The sequence below is a fragment of the Meleagris gallopavo genome, chromosome Z (genome assembly GCF_905368555.1).
Source record: "Meleagris gallopavo chromosome Z, MGAL_WU_HG_1.1, whole genome shotgun sequence".
NCBI classification, from domain to species: Eukaryota; Metazoa; Chordata; class Aves; order Galliformes; family Phasianidae; genus Meleagris; species Meleagris gallopavo.
Window position 1 is genome coordinate 74127468 of NC_139435.1, and position 13343 is coordinate 74140810.

At 39.8% G+C, this 13343-nt stretch overlaps 1 protein-coding gene across 7 annotated transcripts in view; it reads right to left on the minus strand.

Annotated features, from left to right (window-relative positions):
- Positions 1 to 13343, minus strand: part of ZNF608 (zinc finger protein 608) — a 104001-nt gene that overhangs the window by 12558 nt on the left and 78100 nt on the right. For 3 of the 7 annotated variants that reach the window (XM_085214553.1, XM_085214552.1, XM_085214558.1), the window contains 7 exons: positions 11402 to 11489; positions 8457 to 10905; positions 6250 to 6667; positions 5505 to 5677; positions 4509 to 4662; positions 3198 to 3279; positions 2 to 547 (listed from right to left, as the gene is read on the minus strand). In XM_085214553.1, the coding sequence (XP_085070679.1) occupies positions 538 to 547; positions 3198 to 3279; positions 4509 to 4662; positions 5505 to 5677; positions 6250 to 6667; positions 8457 to 10905; positions 11402 to 11489 (3374 nt within the window). In that variant the 3' untranslated portion in view covers positions 2 to 537. Of the gene's footprint in view, position 1; positions 548 to 1228; positions 2244 to 3197; positions 3280 to 4508; positions 4663 to 5504; positions 5678 to 6249; positions 6668 to 8456; positions 10906 to 11401; positions 11490 to 13343 lie in introns of those variants that run through there. The other 4 variants (XM_085214557.1, XM_085214555.1, XM_085214559.1 and 1 more) reach the window with 3 other exon arrangements.

The following is a 13343-nucleotide window of genomic DNA, read 5'->3' on the forward strand; positions in this document are numbered from 1 at the left end:
ACACAATAGTAAACCACATCAAATCAAAATCACAGACTGTGTGAATTTGTAATATCTGTTTTGCTGCAGAAGCATTAGCAGTCTAGACGGAAAAGAAATCAATGGCATATCTCAATACAAAAGCCACCTAGGCTTTTAATATAGAAGTCATAAGGCACTTATTTTTCAGGAGTTCTGTATTCACAATATCCCCATCTCCAAAAAAAGCACCCTTTTCTGCCCATTTCTGATGAAACTAGCTTGTGGTATGTCAGCACTGTGAGCCTTATGAACGTGTTCAGAACAAGATGTAAGTAAGCCACAGACAAATAATGTATATTAAAAATCAACAAGCCTTACTACTAGCCACTACTAGGGAACTGATGTTACGTCTATAAAAATAAAACAATTATAGCAATATGAATGGCAGATTCATCATAACAATATAAAAACTCCAAGTGTGCTTGTCTGCTGAGGACCTTTAATTCATCCATCTGTATTAAGTATTCACAAGGCGGCAGAAATGGAATGGACTTCATAAACAAGCTCTAACTTCCATTAATTCACCCTGCCAAAAAAAAAAAAAAAACCCAAAACAATATTAAACTTTAAAAAATAGTTTCAACAGGTGATACAACTGGGATATGTAGGAAAGGATAGAATTTAAAGCCTCAAAAACCTGACCAGTAAATCTGACTTTTTTTCAAGTTACAATTAGTGTCTTCATATTCCTGTGTACTGTGTTTAGTGCAATATAACAAAATAGGCGATACGGCCACAAAATACATTTATTTTGTGGTAATACAGATACCAATGGTTAAGCACAACAATGGCCTTGTTCTTTTAAGCTATATGTTCTCCATTTTTGTGCACCTGCCTTATTTTGGCGGGCAATACAGATATCACACAAAAATCACCTGTATTTTATAGTAACACAGCTGTGCTAAAAAAGGCAAACCTGTAGTGCCTTTTCAAGTACCACAAATGCCACCTGAGTCTACCATGGGCCTCTTCCAAGCCTGCTGGGGTCAACAGAAAGCGGTCTGCTGCTTGGGTCCCACATTGCCCCTGGGAGAAGACAGCGCTGCAGGCCCAGCAAGGAAGGCAGAGAATCACTGCTGGGCACACTGGTAACTGAGTCCCAGGGAATGCTTCTGAGACACAGACTAGGAGCTGTGTGGCAACTTCAGGCTCTGCTACCTACACCTACAACACACGTTTTTGAAGTGGCCCATAGACACCAAGAAAGTACAAAAACAACTTTTTTTCTTTATTCTGATTGCCAAATTATTTAAGGCAGGTATAAAAATGAAAGCATTCAATATACATTTTACATAAAATAAACTAGATTACAGCATAAAACAAGTAACCAGGCAATGGCATTAAAGTCTCTCTTCTAAAACTGGATAATTGTAAACATTAAAAAAAAGACTGCAGGACTATTCAAGTAATAGAACAATCACAGATGTCTTCTGTTATGCAGGCTATTGGTTATCTGCCATTCAAGATTATCAAAAAAGACATTTCATTATTCACAGATGCTCATTATTTTCCATTTAAAAATTTTACATTATGTACAACACAGTTTTTGTGGTACTAAGATCCCCATGCCTTCCAAAGGTATATTTTTCACAATACACAATTACAATGAAACAGCGAATACAGTAACATTTTACACTGATGCATCTTAATAGAAGCCACCAAATAGACATCTACATTGTACCAAAGTGTCATCACAGTTAGCCTCTCTGAGAGCTTGTGGGAAATATCAGAAGGGTACGCAAGGTTCAGGCACACTGATACATTAACATTATTTATTTACAATTTGAAAGGGAAAAAAAGAAAAAAAAAGAAAAAAAAAAAAGAAAACAGAAGAAGAGAAAAGAAACAAACAACCTTTTGTGGTTAACACTTTCTAAACATGACAAATACATTTCTCCTTTTACTATGTGGTTTGCAACTTAGCAGCAGACCCTGTGTGTGAGCCTGGTTATTGATACAAAAAAAGTAAAGAATATATATATATTTTTATATATATATGTATATATATATACGCATATATATATATATATAAAAACAGAAGTCTAATTACAGCAACATTTGTTACTCTGTGATAAAATCTGCAATTTACAAAAATGAAATGACTGGTTTTTGCCTGCCATTAAGGCATTTCAAATTAACACCATGGAACTGATGTCTGTAATAAAGCGCTTCCTCATGTGATCCAGTCACATGACAATGTACATCTCCAAACTCATCATTCTCTGAAAAGAGAAAGAAGAACGTTTTAGTACGTGCTGTTCTTTTTTCCCTAACGTTTTCTGCACCTCGGATAAACTGTGAAATGAAACCTGCACAGCACTCTCAAACCCGAGCAGGAAAGACATCCAAGCCACGTCCTCTTCCTTCCCCTGCCAGGAACATATTAGCAGGTAAAAAGCACTAACATTTATCTTTTCTATTTTGAAACCATAGTGTGCATTAGACCTTTCTGACCTAGCAACCTTTCTTACTCAAATAATTTCAGCTGAGAGCTTTACATGCCCATTTGTTTTCAGAGTCAGCTTTCAGAAAGACAACCATAACCGCAGAACTTTATAGTACTAATACCAATAAATTAAACTTTAAGACTTAACAGGGCAGCAACGAGAGAGGCCCTGTTTGTGGTGCTTTGTGCTTTTCAGCTGAAGTGGGATCATTAGTGTACAGAAAAGTCTCTTCCCTCTTGAGAAATAAGGATGACACTTGGAGAGTAAACTCTACTGAAAACCTAGTAAAACCTAGAGAGGCGAAACTCTCTGATAGTAAAATCAGCAAACCAGATAAGATAAACTCTAAAATTTTCCTCACAGGACACAGATGCAACTGAACGTGAAGTTTTAATCCCTTTCAACAAACAAATAAATAAATAAAAGTGGATCTTAACTTATAATTTCTTTACTTTACTTTATACTTTATCTTAATAATACCAATACTTGTAATTTGTGGAAAATCTCAGAAGGCAGACTACTTGTTCCCTGTTCATCAACTACCTTATAATTAAAAGGCAAAACAGGACAAAAAGTGACCTCAATGAGAATAAAACTATGATTATTCCAGAGTTCCAGCCTTACTTCCTTCTCACACAAGGAAGTTCAAACCATCGGGCTATAAAATCTATTGTTTGCTTTCTCCTCTCTGTGTTAAGATATATAACTTAAGATTTACTGGCTATTTACCTTCTTTGTGCAGGAAACATACCAGATGCAGATGCCTGCGCAGCCACCTGCTGAGTGGCAACAAGGGCAGCAGAGGTCAATCCTGAGGGAGAGAAGAAATGAAGGAATGTTGATGTACTTCTGGTTTTAATGGGTCTTTGTGAGAAAAGGTAGGAAGTATCGCTAAGGCAAACAAACAGAAAGCACCATTAGGAAATGGCGGGGTGTCAATATTACACAAATGGCAAATGTTTCAGGCAACAGCATTAAGGGAGCCTGGCTAGGATGATCTATGTGCTTTCTTCTAAGTATACTGAAATGTCCTTGACAGATATTTTACAAGAAAATACAACATTCCGACTGATTGTATTCCTTTTCAAGTACTGCACTGCATGCTGCTAAATGGTTTGTATGAATTCCTAAACAGTAAGCTCAGTAGAAGTAACAGGTACCAGGAAACAACAAGTACCAAAAGTCACCATCAATTACAGACACGACATGCCAGCTGCTCAGAATACAATGCTTTCATAATGACTTCTCATTTTACAGTTTTCCTACTGAACAAGCATAATGCATCCCACAGGCATATGGTATCACTGAATCAAACTGAGACATGTCAAGACTTTTACAAAGGAAAAATAGCTGCTGAGGCACCAAGTGAACATAATGAATTAATGCCACTTTAGCCAGCAGTTGTGATAGCGTGTACTTTGCTGCATGGGAGGAAACCTCCTTTTAATTCAACTAGAATCCAGACTCACTGAAAAACGGTCAGAGACTGGGATAAAACCTAGAGAGAATGAATCATGTGTCACTGTTCTGCTTTTACCTGATTGCAACTTTATGCACTGCGTCTGACAAAATACAAAGAGTTCTCTTTCAGACACTGGAATTATAACAAGCTCAAACCCTTGTGACTACAATGCCTTGTATATAAAATATCCTCATTATAAGAAGCTTTTGTCTTTGCTATACTTCTTCTGTTGCCTACACAATCCTAATTATACAAAAAGGAGGTTGTTTGCTTTTCAGCGTCTTTCATCCAGTTGACGTCAGCTTGCTACAGGAATCAAGTCATGCACACGAATGACACAGCCTAACTGGTACATCTTTAATAATATTTTAAGTAGCAGTTTTGGTAACAAAACCTGGTATCTCTCCAGACATGAGGCTATTTATTTACTTTTAGTCCTAGTTGTGAGTTTCCAAGCTTTCTTCCTAAATGTAATGCTTTTCTTTAACAAGGGGATCTCTATTCAAAATGCCTCATGTAGGCATGACTTGCAATGTCAGAGCAACAACCTCACAAGGCACTTGAAACCTTCTGCTCACCTTGAAATGGGTCATATTGTCCAGGTATAAGTGGGTAACCCATTCCAACATGTGTGTGATGGTGTGTGTGGAGATGTCGCTGGCTAAAAGGTGAATGACGATCTCGTTCCCTTTCTGCTTCCCGTTCACGCTCAGCTGCTGATTTTTCCACGGGCTGGCAATAAAAGGTGGAAGAAAACTGATGTGAGATTAATTAATTAATTAATTAATTAATATTTTTTTAAAGAAGGAAAATCTCAACAACAATAACAAAAAGAAAACACTTGCCAATATTAAATGCCAAGGACCTTCTTCATTCAAATGCTGAAGCTAATAATTTAGTGGATTATTGAACTTGATTCTAATATAAAGCTGCTGTATCTGCCCAAAAGAAGAATTCAACAAGCAGAGATTCTGGCACAACACACCGCAGCATGAAGTCACCATGAATGCTGGCTTCCATTTTACGTACCCTTAAGCTTGGCTGTCTTGCCAATGCCTGAACAACCTATTTATGCTGGTGAAAAACTGATGTAGAAACTTCTCAGCCCTCTTTAAACACTCTAGGATCAAACCTGCCTGAATAGCTAGAAAGACCTTTTGAAAATAGAACGAAAGCCAGTGACTTGCTCACAATTAAAACCAGCATCAGCTTGTCTGAAATTCTTAGTGTTTGTGCCAACATCGGAAATCTTCGTAAATGAGAACTAGTGATCTGCTGTTTGGAAGATATGGCTTCATGGCAAATACAAGCAGGGTATCTTATCAAATCCCACATCCCAACTTCCCATTTCGTTTTCTGTTTCCAAACAGAAGCTTCCTACATAACTGCAATAAACTGTGCACCATTTCTAACTTATGCCACAAAAACATCGTGACTTGAAACTGATTTTAAGCAGTACTACACGGAAGCATTATGTATTCAATGCTTGATGCCAGATCGTATGCTTTTTAAAATGATGTTCTTTACACATCTCCAAATGTACCACTCCTGAGTAACAACAGAGGAAGCCTTACAACAGGAGACTTGCTGCGATACTGGCTGGCATGCTGCTGGAGCAAATCCAGTGCTTTGGACTCAGTGGTTGATTTCGCATTGATGCTTGGGCTGGTATTGACTTTCTCCGCCTCTTCTCTCCCTGACATCTTCCCATAAACTGGGTAATGAAATCCTGGAGAGAGATATGCTCCTGCAGGTAAACAAGAAATGCAACATCAGGTCACTGTTTTCACGTTTTGGTTGCATTGATGCAGCAGAAGGGAATGCCAAGAGAGAGGGTAACATAAAGATCAGATCATGTGGCTACCAGACACACTCCTTTTTTTTTTTTTTTAAATATCTACTTTATCCTGATGGCTTATTATGGAATGGAGATCATAAAGAGGGTTGAGCTGATAGCCATTTCATACATTTATGGGTCCACTTTAAGTGAAAGAAGTAATAACTAAAATGGTTTCGATGGTAAGTGCTTAGAATATTTTTATAGGCAATAAGCTATCCATCAGTCTAACAGCAACAGCAGACAGTCAAAGGTTGAGGAAACTCTGGCTGAAAACTGTGACATTTCAAAAAAGGAACATTTTGTGTCAAATCGGTTTAATCTATAGAACTTTCCCAAGTGGAAGCACTAACAATACGAATGTCACCCACAAAGCTTCTGATTTACTCTAGCTACTATCAGAAATAATAAAATTCAAGCTTTACTACACTTTGAATGTGCAAATCTTAACAAGTGCACAAGGCAAATTTCAGAATACATACCAGGATAGCTGTGCATTAGGACTGGAGAGACTGCTCGATAGGCTGGATGGTTGGGATCATACATCTGTGGATAAGGATAAGCATGCAAGTACTGGATATATGACTGGTGCTGACTCATTGGCGAGGAAACTGCTACTCTAGCACCTCGAGAGTCCTTCCAATTTACAGGAGTCTTTCGATCATCGTTTTTTATCTTGCTCTCATCCACTGATTGAGAATCAGAACGCTTGACCTCTTTAGGCTCCTCTTTAATGCTTGCTAATGAGACAGGAAGGTTAGGCAGGGAACTTTCCTTGTTAGGTGTTTTTCTAGGGCTGTCTTCTTTTAACTTTTTATCCCGATCAAGTTCTTCTGATTTTTGCTGATCAAGGTATTTAGGCTGATAGACATAATGATGCCATGTTCGTGTATCTGGATCCTAATATGGAGGAGAAGAAAATTTTGTTCTAAACTTGTACATTGAAATAAAATCAATATTGATATTCCTCACATTTCACTTAATGCACTTTTAACAGCTAGTTTAATAACATATCCATATTACATAAAGATTTGCTTGCTACAGAGTGCCTTGAGTTCAAAGACAAACCAATATTCCCACGAAAGACTAAGAGGCTATTATCAAAATTTAATTCAACTGCTTCATCTTATATCCTTCTTCATGCCTTTAAGTATTTTAATCATGAAATACATATGCATTGTACCAAAGTTCTGAGACCACACTATTCATAAAACATTTTAATTAAAGCCCTCAGAGATATTTTCCCAGTAGAGAGCAAAAAATATCTGTGAACCACAAAATTAAAGCTGCCTCACGATATGTCAGAGCATTTAGATTACCTGGAACAATGAGTGCGAAAAACAGATCTAGCTGAAAAGATGATTATGTTGTCTGATATTACAAACATTCATAAATCAGTGGAGGTCAGACACTTCAGCAGGCTTCTCCGGGTTGGAACTCTTGTTTTAAGTTTGTAAAATTACACATGGATAAACATTCACAGTGCCAACACTGCAAGGTTTAGGGTACATGTACAGGGTATCGCAAATGCATTTTTTTGCTTAATATATTACATAAAACAGTTTATAGACACTTTATAGAATTAAAAAGGTGACTTATTTACCAGACTACATTAAATCAGTACTGAACAATAATAGCAAGACTTTTTTTTTTTTTTTTTTTTAAATTCAAAATATGGAACAGCTAAGTGCAAACACTGCTCTAACAGATACATACTTGTGGCACATGCAATGAAAACATAAGCACAGAATTAGACGCTCGGACTGTCTGGTTCAAAAATTCATTTGAATCAACAGAAATCTTCTTCTTCTCAGGCCTGTGCCATCCCAGTTCCTTTAGAGCTCTCCAACTCCCATTCACCTGACCCCACTGCATCTTGAAAGACAGACTGCTAGGGTGAAGTTTGGGATGTATCATACCCCAGAACATGAAAGTGTTAAGCGCTGAGGCTTCAGTTCAGAACACAGAGTCAGTAAAACTGCCTGGAATGAAGGAAATTTGACATCTAGGAAGGTCAGCATGAGCCACTAGATGAAATTCTGGTTCCACTGAAGTCAACAGCAAAACTATCACTGACTTCAATGGAGAAAGGATTTCATCCATTGTGTGGGTCCGTAGGGGTTTGAGGTTGGTTGAGGAGAAAAAGGGGAACTAAACTGTTTCAAGAAGGTCATCTTGGGTTAAGATAACTAGCTGAGCTTCAAGCCAACTCTTCAAAGAACCAGCTCACCCATCTTTTGTAAATGCCAACTGTCATTTAACAAAAAAAAAAAAAAAAAAAAAAGGAAACACTTCAAACCATGTTTAAATTCTACTTCAAGTCCTCTCACAACGGAAGCTGCTTATGTTGCTTGAAATGCCTCATTTCTGATCTAAGCAAATTGCTTAGCTTTTACATCTAAAAGAGTAATCTAATTATTTTTATTCATGCATGTAATTTAAAATAGTCTGTTCAAGTCTTAAGTCTGGATCCTGTCACCACCTTACTAGATCTTTTTTTCTCTTTTCAAGCAGCTCAACTGAAAGTTCTATTGGTCTATTCACAGACCACAGTACTATCCAGCATGAAAAAAGGATGGCGGAGCTTGCTTGACTGCAAAGGTAGAAGAACATGGCAAAATCAGGGATAAAATCCCTCACATTTTAAGGACAAACCAAGACATTCTTGTTCAATTTCCTGTGATCTCACCTGTTTAAATCGTGTAGTTGGATCTACCCCCGTTTGTTTCATGGAGTCCATGACAGATTTCATCTCCACAGCCTCCTTTATGAGCTGATGGTTTTCCATTTGTTTGGCTTTGAAACTGTCAGACTGAAGCTGCAGCTGGTGATTGGAAAGGATCTGTGATTTGCTCGTCTCCTCACCTTTGTTAGGGACCAAAGACCCTATTTTAGGGTTATTTTTGCTTGACTCTGGAGTTGAAGGAGCCTTTGAAATAGTTGCAGATGGAATATTTTTCTGCTTATCATCCTTTCCAATTTCCTTCAATGGAGGTTCATTCTTCCTTTCACAGTCCCTCCCAGTCTGTACCAACTTCTGTTCTGCTAGCCGCTGGTCCTCATAATATTTTTCATACTGCTGTCTGTAAGCAGGGTTAGAGGCCATTAAGGACTTTTGGTCCATATAGAGCCCATAGGCATACTGTCCATAATAAAGTGACTGAGCAAGTGCAGGGTGTCTTTGTGTTATTACTGACTGATGTTGTGGCTGCAAATTAGAGGAGCCACTTTCATTTTTCTTGGCTTCTGACGGTTCCCCCTTCTCTTTCTTTTCAGCCTCTTCATCTGCCTCTTTTTTGATCTTCAGTCCCTGTGGGGTACTGCAGTTTGCAGCTGCCGGGGCACTGACCTGTCCAGACTGCATGTAACTTGGAGAATAATAAGGATCGTAGCCATGGTAATAGGGAGAATGGGACTCTTTCGCTTGTGCCGACTGTGATGCGGTTGAAGAATGTACTTTTACAACACTGTCCTTATTAGAAATAATATCCGAAGGAGAGCTGGCCTTTGACCTCACACCCTCTGACCGGCTGTCAGAGCCACCATCATCAGCTGCATCAGAAATATCAGAGTAAGCAGGGCTGTTGGTTTTAGCAGCAGCGCTATCCGCACCATTTTGTGTCAACACATGCAGTGGCGCCATTGAAGATTGTCCATTCACCAAAGTGCTGCATTCCATCCTGGAGGCACTCCCTATAGAAGGGCTGGGCGCATTGTCTGTGAATGTGTAAACCTTATCAGCTTCAGCCTTAATACTTGCCATCCTGCTCTCTTGAGACTCAGAAAGTCCATTAGCTAACACTTCATTCTTGTTGAGATGGTCCTTTAAAAAATGTCCAGATAAATCTTTTCCAGACCCTTTTGAATCCTCTAGCTTTCCCAGCTTAGAATCCATCTTAGGGCTTCCACTCTCTTTGCTTTCTTTGTCCTTTAGCTTACGCTTCTCCCTTTTCTTTTTGTCTTTGAGTGATGTGAGAGCTGGGTTTACAGTGCTTGGCTCTCCCATAATTGTGGGCTTTGGTTGAATAGGTTTTAGTGGAGGGCTCTTTGGTGTAGCCTGAACAACAGTAGTTGTTAGAGAGGGCAGTCCTGGTATTGTCCCTGTAGTGCTGGTTGTAAAGGCTGTAGAAGGTATAGCTATTAGCTGGGGAGGAGCCGGTGCTGGCGTTGGGGCAATGGGCCGGGCTGTTTTCAGTTTGGAAATGTTTTTATCCACTTTACAATTATTAGCTTTCTTGCCTTTATCACTCAAACTCTTCTTGTCTATTAACCCTTCAGCCTCCAGTTTTGGCATTTCAGTTTGCAAATTGCCATCTGTTACAGAGCAATTATCCAGTGTGGCTGACATGTTAGAAATTACTGGAAGGCTGTTCAGTTCACTGTTCAGACCCTTCTTTTTGCCCGAATTCTTGCCAGTTTTGGAACTGATAACTGAACTGGTGCCATTGCTGGTCGGTTCCCTTTTTCCCTTGGGAGTCCCTGGGGTAGTGACAGAGGAAGGAGATGTTGGTGCTTTTAGTGGATCAAAGCCTGGCAGATTTGTGCTTGGTTCACTGCATTCAAGTGCCGCATTACTCAATGGTTCCTCACAGTCTGAAATTTTGTCCTCACTGTCAGGCTCAAACTCCAGTTTGTTTTCTGGGTCTAAATGTGCATGAGCCTGATGGTATCGTAGTCCATTAATGTGCTTGTACTTTTTGTTGCAGTTAGGGTGAGGACAGTCAATCAGCACTGGAGAAGAACAGCCTTGGTCCAGAAAAGTAGCCTCTGGTTTCCCCTGTGGGGTGGTGGGAGTGCTTCTGGAGTTGGTACGAACACGTTTTCCACACTTACTGTCCTCTGAACTGGAGTTTAAGTCTAGCTCCATAGGAGGCTTAGTTTTTCTCTTGTTTGTAGATGAGGGGCTGGCTTTGACTTCATCCACAGAGCAATTTGGGGGTGTCCTGCGCCCACTTGAGTTAAGGCTGCCCCTCCTTCCCTTTCCATTAGCACCACCTCGATTCTTACTCTGAAGTCCTCTAGACTCAGTGAAACTTGTATCATTTCCAGGTATAGCCACAGTTGCAGCGGACCTTGCCCGCTTTCCCCTGCCCCTTCCTCCTCGCATTTCCAGGTCACTCGTTGGAGATTCACAAAACCTAAATATAAACAAGAGCAGATGTCATCAGAAGGAGCTGTGAACTGAAGAGATATGTCAAAATAACACTGCTTCCCATAACAGAACTTTCACGTGTATTAAAGGACAGATGTCCTTCCAAATAAGAGTGTTGGAATCTCAGAAAGAACGAGATTAAAAAAAAAGACAATAATCGTAAAAAATGAGACTACGTAATTACAACGGAGAGAAAATTCTTCGAAACCTATGGAAATATACATATATTTTTAATCAACCTCCCTTTGCTTGAATCCCATGCATCTCCCAGTCCGTCTCAAAAAACACAAAACAAAAGCAAATAAAACATCTTGCCTGCAGGCCCCCAGTTTTCAGTGGTGAAGAGAGAATTACTCATTTCACGACTGCATGTTCTCAATTATAACCATTTGCTTTTTATTATCTCTATACAGTCTCTTGACGGAGAGTGGGAGTGAAAACTCACTCAACAGAGAAAAAACACACTTAGAACAATTGCCTACCTGGGAGGGGCCCAGTCATGCTTTGTGCAGTCCAGCAGCGTTCCCACGTAAGTCTTGTTCCTCCACGTAACGTTTACCACCAGGACACCTGCCAGTGGGAAAAAAACAAAGTATTATCACAGCCAACATCACAACAACTGGAGTAGGATTTTTTTGTTTTGTTTTTCTTCTGATATTTTTCCTTCTCCACAAAGTCAGAGTTTTCCTCTTGTTTGCTTTCAAACACTGTGGTCTATACGCTTCCTCTTTCCTAGTTTCAGTGACCTCGAGGTGAAACCCACAGGAAAGAGAGCAAACAAAAAAGAAAAAGAGCCTGCGTGCAAATATGTGTGTGTGTACGTGTATGTGTATGAGATGTGCATGCCTGACTTTGTGTGTAATCAAGACAGAGCTGACAGAAGGAAATGGTTTTTGCCATGTCCTGCTGTAAAACGGCAACACTCACCTCTTAATTTTGCTATTATTGCACATAATTGCTTTTGCTTGGCAGCCAGCCAGCATAAACTGAGCACCAGTCACAGTGTTTAAATCAGTAGGTGACCAAGGAGAATCTGCTATGCTTTGAACAATATGATAATGACACTTCTATTTATTTGAAACTGCATATATCCAAATACACAAACACGCACACATACACATGTAAGATCTCTTTAACAGACAGAGGCATCTATTATTTGCCTTGCCTTTTCATCTGTGAAAAGCAAGGGACTAGACTTGAAATCACAAGCATTTAGTGAGACTGAGAGAAAAAGCAATGAAGATATGTAGAAAGAGGTCTCTTTTAAATACATATATACTGTAATTTAATTGCTTCTCCATTTAAAATCGCTTTTAAATGCAAATATATCTGCCCAACACCTAAAGGTAATTGAATCTTGGATAATTTTCAAATTATCCCTCTAAAATGCCTGTGTGGTAAGGCTATCTTACATGACCAAAAGATAAACGGGGGGGATGGGAAAGTCATATAAGTGTTTTCAGCCTCCCCTTCAACAGATAACAGCGATAACTTATCTTGTTTATGGACTAGCTGACATAATGACCCCTTTAATTCACAACCACGCATAAGCACAAGTCACCTCTTCTCATTAGAACATACAGTGAAAGCACGTGTATTTTACTTAGCAAAGAAAGGCATACAGCAAAACATTTCCGACCTTTAAGAGGCATTAAGACACTAATTTGCAGCTGCCAGCCTTGTGACTTGTTTTTCCTTTACACTTCCCCTCTTCTAACTCTAGCTTTTACGTAACGGATATAATAATGGCACTGTGCCAAACGTTTCAGGCCTGGCTGCTTGCTTTGTCTTAGCAGTGCGATTTCCAATTTTGCACACAAACTGTCCCTCTGTGCTGAGCCAAGGTAAAGTAAACATGCAGCTAGCAGCTTATTTCCTCAGGGGCCTTTTAACATCAAGGAAGCGTTTGAAGTGTTGTTAGTTGAGATACAAAGGAAGAAGGGATTTCCTTGAAAATTCTCTGCAGCAGATTTAGAAATCATTCCTCACGTGGTTTTCAGCCAGCCCTACAACTGGATGGCTGCAGGATTTCGCATGCAAGGGCTCTTCAGGCCTGGATCAACATCCAGGCACCTGGAAGGCCTGGAAGGACTGCAGCCATACTGCTCTCTCTGCTCATGGCTCCCATGAGCAGTCATGGGCCAAGACTGCAGGAGGAAGTGGCCCTTGGCCTGTGTTGCTGCCAGCTGTGGCATCTTGGTGATCTCTCTGGTGTGTTGGAGACCCAATCATTGAGAGAGATGCCTGCAGCCACATGGCTACGGTGCAGCTATCCCACACCATTCTCTTCCATTCCTGTGGCTTCCAGGAGGGAGTCAATGCTGCCTGAGTGCTAAGATGGATCACTTGGGTTCGTCATCATTCTGCAGGGCTGGCATTACTCTGTGCCTTGAAACCTGTGTATCAACACACCTCAGAGCCTCA